At 41.0% G+C, this 12,153-nt stretch overlaps 1 protein-coding gene across 1 annotated transcript in view; it reads left to right on the top strand.

The window, feature by feature from the left end:
• The window catches only part of dnah9 (dynein, axonemal, heavy chain 9), a 190,233-nt gene that overhangs the window by 29,893 nt on the left and 148,187 nt on the right, over window positions 1–12,153 (top strand). Inside the window, exons 17-26 of the mRNA XM_008278388.1 lie at window positions 370–566; window positions 670–932; window positions 1,106–1,267; window positions 2,124–2,346; window positions 2,562–2,728; window positions 6,550–6,693; window positions 6,853–7,012; window positions 9,254–9,409; window positions 11,624–11,756; window positions 11,836–12,113. Of these exons, the coding sequence (XP_008276610.1) occupies window positions 370–566; window positions 670–932; window positions 1,106–1,267; window positions 2,124–2,346; window positions 2,562–2,728; window positions 6,550–6,693; window positions 6,853–7,012; window positions 9,254–9,409; window positions 11,624–11,756; window positions 11,836–12,113 (1,883 nt within the window). The remainder of the gene's footprint in view (window positions 1–369; window positions 567–669; window positions 933–1,105; window positions 1,268–2,123; window positions 2,347–2,561; window positions 2,729–6,549; window positions 6,694–6,852; window positions 7,013–9,253; window positions 9,410–11,623; window positions 11,757–11,835; window positions 12,114–12,153) is intronic.

Genomic DNA, 12,153 nt, shown 5'->3' with positions numbered 1-12,153 from the left:
GCCAAGCCAAGCAGAGCTCAGAGTGCCAGTCTAAGAGGACACACAGGCACGTAAGGAGTCAGCAAGTATGTGATGTATTTTGGGGCAAAGCCAAACAGTGGAATTGCAAAATCTATACAAAGCCTTACAAAGAGCCAATGTAAATATGCCACCTTAAAGATAATATGTTAATATCTCAAGCAGCAGTGCTCTGCACGACTTGGAGCTACAGAGGAGTGATGCAAGAGTATAGAACTGTAGAATAGATGTATGTAATAAAAATAAAACCGAATGCACCTTTAAGCATGTACGATAAACAGAAGAAAAGAATAAGCAAAGAGAGATTTTCTAGGTTTGGATTTTATGCCCTTTCCTTTTCTTTCACTCCAGATCAGAAGTCTGCCGTGGCTCCTCTGTTTGAGGCTCAGTTGGATCTACAGGTTCCTGACATGGTGTTCACTCCCTCTCTGGACTTCGGTGCCGGAGACAGTTTCTTTGAGCTGGTGGAAAGCCTCATCAATGACGTGTTCAGAATCTCCTCACTAGTGCCGCGTCTCGCCCAGCACAGCTCCGTCCCTCACTACCAGGTACAGCTGCTAACAACTGGTCATTTTTATTTCCGTTGCAGTGTCCTAAGCACAGATTGTTCCTGTTCAACATGTCACATGCTTTCTGACCTGCTGCCCTCAGGCTGACATGGAGGAAATGGCTAACCTGGCCGACATGCGTCATCTCCTCATGGAGCGTGTGCAGGGTGTCATGGCGACATGCTGCGAGTTTCGCAACTCTCTGGAGCGTTACAGCTACCTCTATGTGGATGATAGAAAGGAGTTCATGCGTCAGTTCCTTCGGTATGGCCACATTCACACCAACCAGGAGATGGAGATTGATGCTGATAATGGAATTCCAGAGAGTCCGCCGACTCTTGACGATTTCAGAGAGCAGGTGGACAGGTAGGTATTAGTCAAGTGCAGTGTGAGTGTGTTCTTAAATATCTGAGGTCATTTTTTTGTAGCCATTTCTTCTTCCAGTGATTAATGTAAAATTTGGAATAATCTTACATTTTGATAATTATAAATGACAGTCAGGATGCACATGTCTCACTCTGTTCGTCCTTATGCTGCAGTTATGAGAAGATCTATGAGGAGGTGCAGGGTCTGGAGCCGGTACACGTGTTTCATGGGTGGATGAGGGTGGACGGCCGTAGCATGAACAGCGCTCTGCTCAACACCGTCAAAAAGTGGAGCTTCATGTTCAAACAGCACCTCATCGACCATGTCACTAACAGGTATGGTACGCATCCTCCGACAAATTAATTCATCAAAGATCAGATAAAAACTGCAAGCAAAAGTGAGACTGTTTATCTTTTGTGGAAAATACTGTTGTTAGATCAGGCTGGCACTGCAGGCCAAGGTAGCAAAAAAACAAGACTTTAGGTGTTCACTTGGTTTAGTCCTTCAGTGTTTGTTTGGTTGCTGAAATCAAAACACTTATAAGTCTCTATCTCTCATCTCCATGTATCAGAATTCATATTTATCTCATCACACACGCGCACACACACACACACACACAACTCACCTATGACTCTGCTCAAACACTGTAAAACTACACTACACAAATTGTAAAAGTGGAGTAATTCAGCCAAACATGTTCAAACCACCATTCTACAGAAGAATATTGACACAGAAAGCTTCACCAGTTGACAGGATTGATTCCTTTTATTTGATACATATGAAACCCCGGAAGTCATGATATCACATGGACATGTTAACAAGTTAAAAAAATAGATTTTTACTGGACGGGATCTTAAATACCCGATGCCAGGATATTTATCAGAATAATCAGTTAATCTTTCTGGCAATGTAGGACGTCTTTGTGTCCAGATATCTTTGACTTTGAAGGAATTTGTATTACTTTTTCATAAAATTGGGATACTTGAAAGGAATGGTCAAAATCAAAGCAACCAAGTCAAAGGTTTCCTAAGTCATACAGTCAGGAGGGTAATAATAGGAATGAACCCCATTCCACCAAATCCTTAGAAGTCATTATACGGAGCAGCTGATTACTCAGCCTGAGCAGTTCTTCCCTGATCTTGATGTGTAAAATTAGCAGCATCTTTTAATAATTCTGTTTGCTGTCCCCAGTCTCTCAGATCTGGATAAGTTTATTGCAGCAGCTGAGGCTGGCCTGGGACAACAAGTGGAAGAGGGCAACTACGGTGGCCTAGTGGGGGTCATGGGCCACTTACTGGCTGTTAAAGAAAGACAAAACACTACAGACACCATGTTTGAGCCTCTGCAACAAACCATCGCTCTGCTGAGGGTGTACGAGCAAGAGCTGCCTGATGTGGTTTACAAGCAGTTAGAGGTAAGGACTGATGTTCAGTCGGCTCATATTATTTTCGAGCACAGATCCTTTATTCTGTTTCAGCCGAGACAGAGCCATTTCTCTCACTTCTTCTTTGTGTCCTCCAATCGCCCATCTCTGTTCTACGCTCCTTCTCCTGGCAATTCATTATCTGTCACTCCTGCCTCCTTGCTTATCCTCCCTTGGTATCTATCTGTTTATTTGTCTATCTGCAGGAGTTGCCAGAAAAATGGAACAATGTAAAAAAGCAGGCAGTGCTGGTTAAACAGCAGGTTGCACCTCTGCAGGCCATCGAGGTGGCCGGCCTACGCCGAAAGTGTGCTTCGTTTGATGTTGAGCAGCATGCCTTCAGGGAACACTTTCACAATTATGGACCTTTCAGGTAAAACTAAAAATCACTTCATCTAATCATCTAAGTTTTATTGGAAACACATTACTTTTACTCTATTAGTAGCATTTTAACCAGTATAAGAACTCCGAATAGATAAATAACCATAATAATGTAGTTGTAAGCAGACATAGGATCATTTTTAAGTGCAATATCCTACATATGTGGTAGTACATGTAGAACAGTCATAATCCTAATGATTAGTTTGACAAAACAGTTTTCACTCAAGGTTCACTTATTAGATTTCTTCTTGCACTTAAATCTGTTTAACATTATGATCATATAATAATTTGGTTTTCTGAAGTATCTAGTTGTCAATATAAAGACAGCCTAAATTAGGTAACCTGACAATGTTTTGCCAGTTAACCCATTATCAGTTAACTCAGTTGCTGAGATTTTTATTTATTTATTTACTTGGGTGTGCAAGATGTACAAACCCAAAAAGCTAAATGGTCTGCACTTATAGCACCATTCAACCTTAGTGGTACTCAAAGCACTTTACAATGTTTTCTCATTTACCCATTCACACATCAATGGCGACAGAGCTGCCATGCAAAGTGCCGCCTGCCATTGGGAGCAACTTCGGGTTCAGTGTCCTACCCAAGGACACTTTGACTGTGGAGGGGCGGGGGGATCGAACCACCAACCTTGCGATTAGAGAACAACCACTACCACCTGAGCTACAGCCGTTCTATCAAGCTGTACTCACCAGAGACTTGGTCACTTTCTTAAATGTTAAGGTCTCAAGCTTTGACTTTTTCAGTGTGACCAAGGCTCAGTTTTCCTCCACCCCCAGACCCTCTCCTCACACACTTTTTGTGCATGTAAGTTAAGGGTCTGTCACATTATGTACAATTTCAAACCAACCAGCATTGAGTGGGACTTGGTTATTAAGCCCTAAACATAGTAAGTCTGCATTGCTGCAGCCTTACTGACTACAGTCCTCACTAGTGCAGCACATGCTCTGCACCTGCGAATATGGGATCTGTGTGGAATTTCCCAGCAATAAATCAAATGAAATAGCTTTTGTGAAAATCTTAAAAAGCGTGTATTTGAAAGCAGAATTTGTGGAGCTTTGTCCACAGCAATGAATACATGTGCTTTTCCAGTGAGCAGGAAACTGAGGTATAGCTGCTGTAGCCACAATACCTGCTAAATGTGCAGCCTGTAGGTTTTTTTTCATGTGTAATGCAGCAATACACAGAAAAATGTTTAGTAATAAAAAAGGTTTTTTGGTAATGGTTGAACACCAACAACAAATCACAAGATCACAGATAATGAGTTTACAGTAAGCAAGTGAATTAGTGATGTGATTTTATTTTGTCTTATCGCGCTGACTTGTTATGTCTGTATTTTCCCGTAAAAACTCTTCGTACAAGATAAGTGGGAGTATTTTGGGAAATGTTTTACTGACAATGTTGACAGTAAAACTGGAATGATGCATTTTAGAGAAAGGCGAGGGCTTCCAGTGTTAAACAGATCCTCCACAGTTGCAAGTGATTGAAATGATTTTTCTTGATGACGGGAATAGTTTATTGGAGGTGCAACACAAAGTAAACAGCAGTAAACAATCCTACAAAGCAGCCAACAAGGATAGTACTGATTTATAACTGAATGATTGTCTTTGCCAGGTGTGAGATTATTTACACAAGTACCTGCAGGATCTGAGAGTAATGACTATGTTTGGTTGCTACAAGCTGTCGAGCCCTGAAAGAATTTCTTGATTTGCGCTACAGTACTTTTAAGTTAGAGTGTTGATCCAGTCCAGTTATAACACATTTCCAGTTTAGTAAAACAGTCTGCAGATACTGCCAAAAGGAGACATCGTGTGATCCGATCTCCAGTTGTATCCTGCTGCAGGTTGTGAGCAGCTTCAGTGGCTCTGACTGGCTGTGATGGTGAAGTTGTTGCTGGATAGCTAGTTAGTGTTTGGACTTCAGCCACAATCGTAACAATGGCTGCAGCCACAGTGACAGCTCTGCCGTGCCAAGGCTGCAGTCATACAGTGTGTCTGAGCAGCAGTCAGCGAGAGAGCTGCTGAACCAGCTCCTCTAGTTTTCTCTCTTCGTGCCGACTACTATCTCAACAGACACATCTGAGGCTGCACTGACTCCCTCTGTAGTCACAACCAGCTGTAGCCTGTCACTGTTTCCATTATGACCGTGAAATATGCATGTTCAATGGTTATGACACGGGTAACATGCAGCGGTAATGTAATGATACACTGATTGTTTTACTGGCTGAGAGTTGTATTGGAGCTACTGGATTACAGAAACTCCTTAATAGACAAATAAACACGTCTGTCAATGAAGAGAGTTCGAATAGTAACAGCTGGACATATCCATAGACCACAGCCTGAACCACAGCTGCAGCTCAAGTCTGAGCACTAACCATATCCACACAGCCACAACTCCACCATCATAGCCAGGCAGAGCAGCAGCTGCTCACAGCCAGCAGCTGGATACCGTCGGAGATCGGCTTTTTAAAATAAGCAATGAGCAATAAATGCATCACATGAAGTGTCACATCATCTCTCTTTTGTCTCTCCGCTCTGCAGAATGTTTCTGTCATAACTAGACCAACACAGTATCTGTTTGAATTCATCAGATGGAATGTTACACATATTGCGAGGTCGTGCAAATGCATTACGAGGAAACACGAAAGTTAGTGCCACAAAATGCAAAAGTTATTACAAAAGAACACAAAAGTATGGTGAGGGAATGTAAAAGTACTGAGAGGTGACGCAAAAGTATGGCGAGAGAAAAGAAAAGCATAGCGAATGATCACGACAGTATTGCAAGTTTACACAAAAGTATTATGAGGGAACCCAAAAGTGACACAAAAGTATTGTGAGAGAATGCAAAAGCTGTCTCCAGAAAATGATCGCTGTAACAAGCTGATAGCAGCCGTATTGCACAATTAGACCTGGTAAACAATCTGGTGACATTAAGAGTGAATGTGCATTTATGAATCACTAAATGTCACTGACGCATATTCTATGGTACAAACTTCAAAACATATATAGATGTATGTGCATATTTATGTGATTACAACTGTGCTGTATCAAGCTTTCATTATTATCTGTTCTTCTACCAGCAACTAATGAAATGGAATGAAATGAAATGAAAATGAAATGAAAAATACTTTATTTATCCCAGAAGGGAAATTCAATAATGATATTCAATAATGCTACTACTAATAATAATTCAATAATGCTTCACAGGTGTTATAGTTAAGAAGTAAAACAATTGCACATGATCTTATGTCTGCTCATAACTAGCACATTGTGTGTTACAGTTTATTGATTGATTATATTCAGCTCATTAAGGCTAAATGAGCTTAAAATATAAAACAATGTGAGTTTTCCAGACAACAACAATCCCTGTGTTCCGTTCCCTCGGCGACTAAGTTGAGTGAGCACCTTTGAAAAGATAAGAATGTCACCTTTCCTCGCCTCCTCACTTGATAAAAGACAAGTGTTATCTCGAGGCTCTCACAGCTGACAAGGCTAATTGAATCTTACCATAATGATAATTAATTCATAGGTAGAGATGCTTCGTCATAATGTCTAATTGTCAGATTAGTTATGTGTGTAATTGGTCTCTTAATAACCTGGTGATTATTTTCCCATTAATGTCACGGAAGTCATTGTTAATTGTCACAGAGCTGGAGACTGGTCTGGTTATGCTGCAGCCAAGTCGGGTTTAGCAACATGGCAGCCTTTTATTACCCAAACACAGCCTGATTTATACTGTGCTTGTGCAAATGTGTGTGTGTTTTGATGAGTGCATGTGTGCGCTCATGCATTTGTCCAGATTTGACAGCGAAAGCCCCTACCAGATGTTGGACGCGTTCCACGGGCAGATCCAGGAGCGGGAGGCGGTGATGGCCTCCCTGGTGGAGGCTGCCAGCCTGTTCGAGGTCACCGTCTCAGAGTACAAGCAGCTCAGACAATGCAGGTAAAGACCGGAGCTGGAATGAGAAAACACCGAAAGCCTGTGCCAAATTTGAAACTAATGAGCCATTTATACCAGAGATAGTCTTTTTATATTCACAGTCAGTATCTGAGGTGTTGCTGTTTTCATGCTGGATTAATTCGCTTCTTCTTCATCCCCCAGGCGCGAGGTGGGCCTGCTGAAGGAGCTGTGGGACATGATCGCCACGGTGGAATCCAGCATGGCGGCGTGGAGGACGACTCCCTGGAGAGAGATTCATGTGGAGGACATGGAACTGGAGTGCAAACGTTTCTCTAAAGAGATTCGGGGGCTGGATAAAGAGGTACACAGAGGTTTTCACAGGGATATGCCACAACAGGTAACACTAAACACAAACTATAATATCCTAATCATGCCATGGACAGTGTGGCTTTCTCATCTTACACATGTGCAGTATGTTGATTAGATAATTTTCACAACTAACTAAGTGTGCAACATGTATTCAAATCATCACCAACTGCTTTATGAATCACCCCCTTGGTTGTCTGTCTCTAAGTGTAGTCCTGTGATAGACTGGCGACCTGTCCAGGGTGTCCCCTGCCTCCGCCTGATACCCCTTTACCACCAAGAAGAACCAGGTGCTAGTTCCGTGCTGGTGCTAGGGCTAGTGTTTAGTTGGTTCCAATCTAAGAATTGGTTGCTTTTCCATTGGCAAGGAGCCAAGTTAGAGCCATACATACGTCACTGCATATGTAGCCGTTTACCGAACAACGCTCGCGACACACGGAAGTCCACACAGGGCTCCAGACTAACTTTTTTACCAGTGCAACCAACTTTCTTATTTGTTTGCATCTCCCACCTTGTCACAGGCAAAACATATGACATGCTGAACATTTTCTTATCGATAGATGCTACAATTTACGATGTTCCCCGAACGCCCCACATAGCCTTTTCAAAGATGACCACATTTCCAAATTTTAGTCTCTAAAGGTTCTTTGTGCCACGTTCAGAACCCTGGAGAGAGTCAATCGATGTCAAAGGGAGGGACTCACATGGACAAACATGCACACATGGCAGGCATCAGCTGCCAAACATAGAACAGAGAAGCTCAGATTGTAAAACACACATAAAGGGTGCAACTACTCCACTGTGTCTGTATATAACAGATGGGTGTTTGCTGCTGAATTAATGCTATATTAACGTCATTATATTTTAATAAACACAGTATGTTTGTATTTTTAGGGTAAAGCATGTGGTTTGTAGTTCTATGCTTCTATTTTAAAGTATGAAAATTGAATTTGTATTTGTTTCACGTCTTTTTACTTCCACGATGTAAGTTACATATTGTACAGTCTGAGTACATAACTAAACGTGATTTAGAACATTTTTAATTTATAAAGTTTTGTTTTGATGTAATTAGATGTAGTTTCCGGAGTGAATATGATAAAGACACCATGTAGAATGTGCTGTGGAAATATCTGATGTTGAAAAAATATTCGCAAACAGTCGAGTTTCCCTTCAAAGTTTCATTGGATGCACCTGCTGGAGTGAACCCAGTCAGTGTCTGTGGCTGAGTTAGTGCCTTAGCCGTCCATATACATTTTGATGATTTTAATTACATAAATAGTTTTTGGGTCCTTGCCTGTCCCTTCAGATCCTCTGAAGAATACTACCTTTATGACGCCCTCATACACTGGTCATCTTGCAGTTAAGGGGTCAGTTTTATGATGTTTGTCGGCCAATAAACAACGTCCTCTATTGCAGACGTGGGCTCTTATGATAGTGCGGTTGTTAAGTAGCCTGTGCACATACAATTTATGCATTTGTGCAGTTTTCTTGTCTTCAGTGTCAGAACAGGAGGGTGGTTAATGCAAATGTCAGTGAGACAAAAACATTGCTTGTGCAGTACATCATCAGACACCTGCACACCAGTGATTAGGAACACCTAGACATGTCCAACGTTACATGAGCAGCTGATGTCTTACACAGAAAAATGATAAAAAGGCAGATTACAGGAGTGAATGATTCCCTAAGTAAATGATGAAAAACTGAATTTCCCTCACAGTATGGAACGTGTAGTGTTCTCAACCAACTCATGTTACTAACGTCAGCATAATTATAGCTGGTTAGCTGCAGCTGATACACTCTGTCAGTGACAGTTATCATTTCAGCAGCAAAATTGATGGTTGCTGGCTTAAAATAAAAAGCTGCTTTTGTGTTTTTTCTGTCTGAAATCAAGGACCCACTGATTAGAAAATTGTTAATAATTTAACATCATACGTCTGCCCCCATTATCATCGTAAACTGCATTTGTGCTGTACAAGAACATAAAGCTTGTTAGCTTGTCAAAAGCAAGAAGTGTTAGGAAAAGGAGAGCTGTCTTCACTTTCAATTGCAGCTGCCTGTTACACACCCTTGGGTACAGCTGCAGGGGAAACACTAAATGAATGTAACTGCATCAATGCCAACTTAGTTATTTGTACTGGAATAACTATAACTAAATTTAGATCCTGAGCTGCAGCTGCAAACTCCCTTGTCTCTGTCAGACGCTCCTGTTCTGATTTGCTGCTTTTTTGTCCTGTAGGTGAGAGCGTGGGAGGCCTTCACCGGTTTGGACAGCAGGGTAAAGAACCTCCTCACCTCTCTGCGTGCTGTGGCAGAGCTCCAGAATCCGGCGATACGAGCCCGACACTGGCATCAGCTGATGGCCGCTACTGGAGTCCGCTTCACCATGGACCAGGTTTTCAGTTTATTCTCACAGATAATCATAAAAAAAAAAACTTACTTTAATATAGTTCTGTTGCTGACTTTCAGTGAATCTTTTTACATTAGGAGTTTACTTGTAGCAATTTTTGTTTTTAATATCTGGAGCAAGCCGCGGTGTTAATAATGTGCCAATAATTTAAGGGAACTTCAAGAGGAGATTCTTACATTTAGCTCAGTTATTTTCTTATTTTCTTCCCCAGCTCTGTCTGCATCCTCCCAGGGCTAGTTTGTGCTGCAGAAGGAAGATCAGATGAGAGTTGTTTGTACATTCCAGTCATTCAGTTTGTACAAAAAATGTATTACGGGGCTAACTCGTCCACTTTGATATTTATTTTTAGATATTAAAGACTTAATAGAGCTCAGCTTGTAATGTTCTCACAGACTCACTCGTTTAGCTGGCTGCAGATTCTCTGCAATAGAGATGCTTTTGGTTATTATCAGAACCGTTCTACACTATGCCAAAATAGAAAAATAAAATGACAGCAGCAGTTTTGTCATCTGCAGACAAAAGCACTTCTAACCTTTACTGTCCTCCCTAATAATAAAACAAAGGTATTACTTGATCATAGACTTTTACTACGATCTAGACTTGGACTGTGTTGGAAGGGGTGAAGCACCATATTTTGAAGGTATTAATCTGTGCACTGTACTTTAATCAGGTTTACAACAACTATAAATGTAAATGTCGAATCTAATCATTGAACATGACTATGAACATGTGCAAGAGGTTTCTGTAGCAGTAACAGAATATTTTTGCATCTAAATCACAGATCAAACGATGACATTTTAAAATTCCAAAATCAGTGATAATAGCTATGACTCACAAAATAGTTCCTAGAAAAACAGTATAATGTAAAGTTTTAAGCAGGTGGTGATTCAGCGGATGTATCAATCTGGAACTTTTGGCAAAACAGCAGAAAGGAAACTATGTGGTTAACACACTCTGCATGTCAGTACGTTAACACCGAAAATTGGCTTTATCAAGACACGATACACCACTCAGTATAATTTAGATTTTAAAAAATAAGCTGTCAGCTTTGCCAGTTTGAATATGTTTCTGTGTAAGCCACACATCAGTTCCAGATTCTCTCAGCAGTTGTTAACTGACAGAAAGCTGGTGAGCAGCCTTATTGATTTCTGCAGGTAAACATTTTAGAACATCTGCTCATTGTTTTAAGGTAATCAGTTTTTAAAGCTCTGATTGAGACTTTCAAGTTTTCAGTTGTGAAACTGTGAAGGTTAAACAGTTACAGTAACAGCTGTCAGTCAGATATGTAAACTTGACCATAAGTGAGATATCATGATTTTACGTCACCATTACTGATTTGAAATGCCTCTTCACATGGCTGGAATAACATGCTAGGGAGCCACTGGGCAAAAACTTGTTGTTAAAACTCTATTGACACTCAAATACATCCTCCCTTAAACCCAGACACCTATCAGAACTCTAGAGCTGAAATGATGAGTTCCTCATTTATGATTCAGTGATTTACAATATTTATTTTTTCACTGTATACCTTAAAAAAATAATTTCATCTTTTTTTTTTTTTTAAAAAAAGGAGACATGCTAATGATGAGAAATGTACTTGATTGCAGCTTAGAGTTCATAAGTGATGAATTAATACCATCTTAAAACCATCAGAAGAAATGAGCTTCATAAAAAAGCAAAAAAAAAAAAAGGTTCCATCTCCAAGATTTGGCCCAAAGCCGACTGTTGGATGACCAGACAGTAAATATTCTATAACACTGAACAAACAACTAATCCAAATAAACAAGATATATTTTTTGATGCTTGTTGTGAACATATTGTGTGATGCACCAGAGTCTGGAGTTGAATTAAAAACTAAAATAAAAAATGAAAAGAGGAATTTGAAACTGTGATATTGATCAGAAAAATTAACAATCAGACATTTTTCTCAAAACTGAACCAGTAATCGGTACGAGGTCAGCTATTGAGGGCAGTAGCTGTTACTGCTGTGGTTATTGACGTTGCCACATGTGTCAGAAATGCAGTTGATTTTTTGTGTTTATAGACCAGCCTCCTGGTTGGACTATATGTGTCCTTGCCACTCTGAAACCAGCAATCAGAGCTGCTGCTCAATAGAAATATGTTATTAATATCATCGTATTATATAATGTAGCTTATATGAATTGTGGGCAGAGTGCTGATGTGACTGTGTGTGAGCAGGAGACCACTCTGGCTGACCTGCTGCAGCTCAAACTGCACTGCTTTGAAGAGGAGGTGAGAGGGATCGTGGACAAGGCTGTTAAAGAGATGGGGATGGAGAGAGTCCTATCAGAGCTCAACTCTACATGGACAGGTAGAGGAAGGGGACACTTTATGTTAGCCAGACTTCTACCTCCTGAGTTTGTGACCTATTGATTGACATTACTGTGCAGGTATGCAGTTCCAGTATGAGCCCCACCACAGGACCCAGGTGCCTCTGCTCCGCACAGACGAGGAGCTGATTGAGACGCTGGAGGACAACCAGGTCCAGCTGCAGAACCTCATGTCATCCAAGTACATTGCACACTTCCTGGACGAAGTGTCTTCATGGCAGAGCAAGCTGTCTGTGGCCGACTCGGTCATCTCTGTCTGGTTTGAGGTGCAGCGGACTTGGACCCACCTGGAAAGCATCTTTATTGGGTCTGAGGACATCCGCTCACAGCTGCCTGAGGTTAGACACTGAATCACATTTATACACACTGACAAAGTTA

This window comes from Stegastes partitus, unplaced genomic scaffold (assembly GCF_000690725.1).
Source record: "Stegastes partitus isolate 25-593 unplaced genomic scaffold, Stegastes_partitus-1.0.2 Scaffold122, whole genome shotgun sequence".
Classification (NCBI taxonomy): domain Eukaryota; kingdom Metazoa; phylum Chordata; class Actinopteri; family Pomacentridae; genus Stegastes; species Stegastes partitus.
This window is presented reverse-complemented; position numbering and strand designations above follow the sequence as displayed.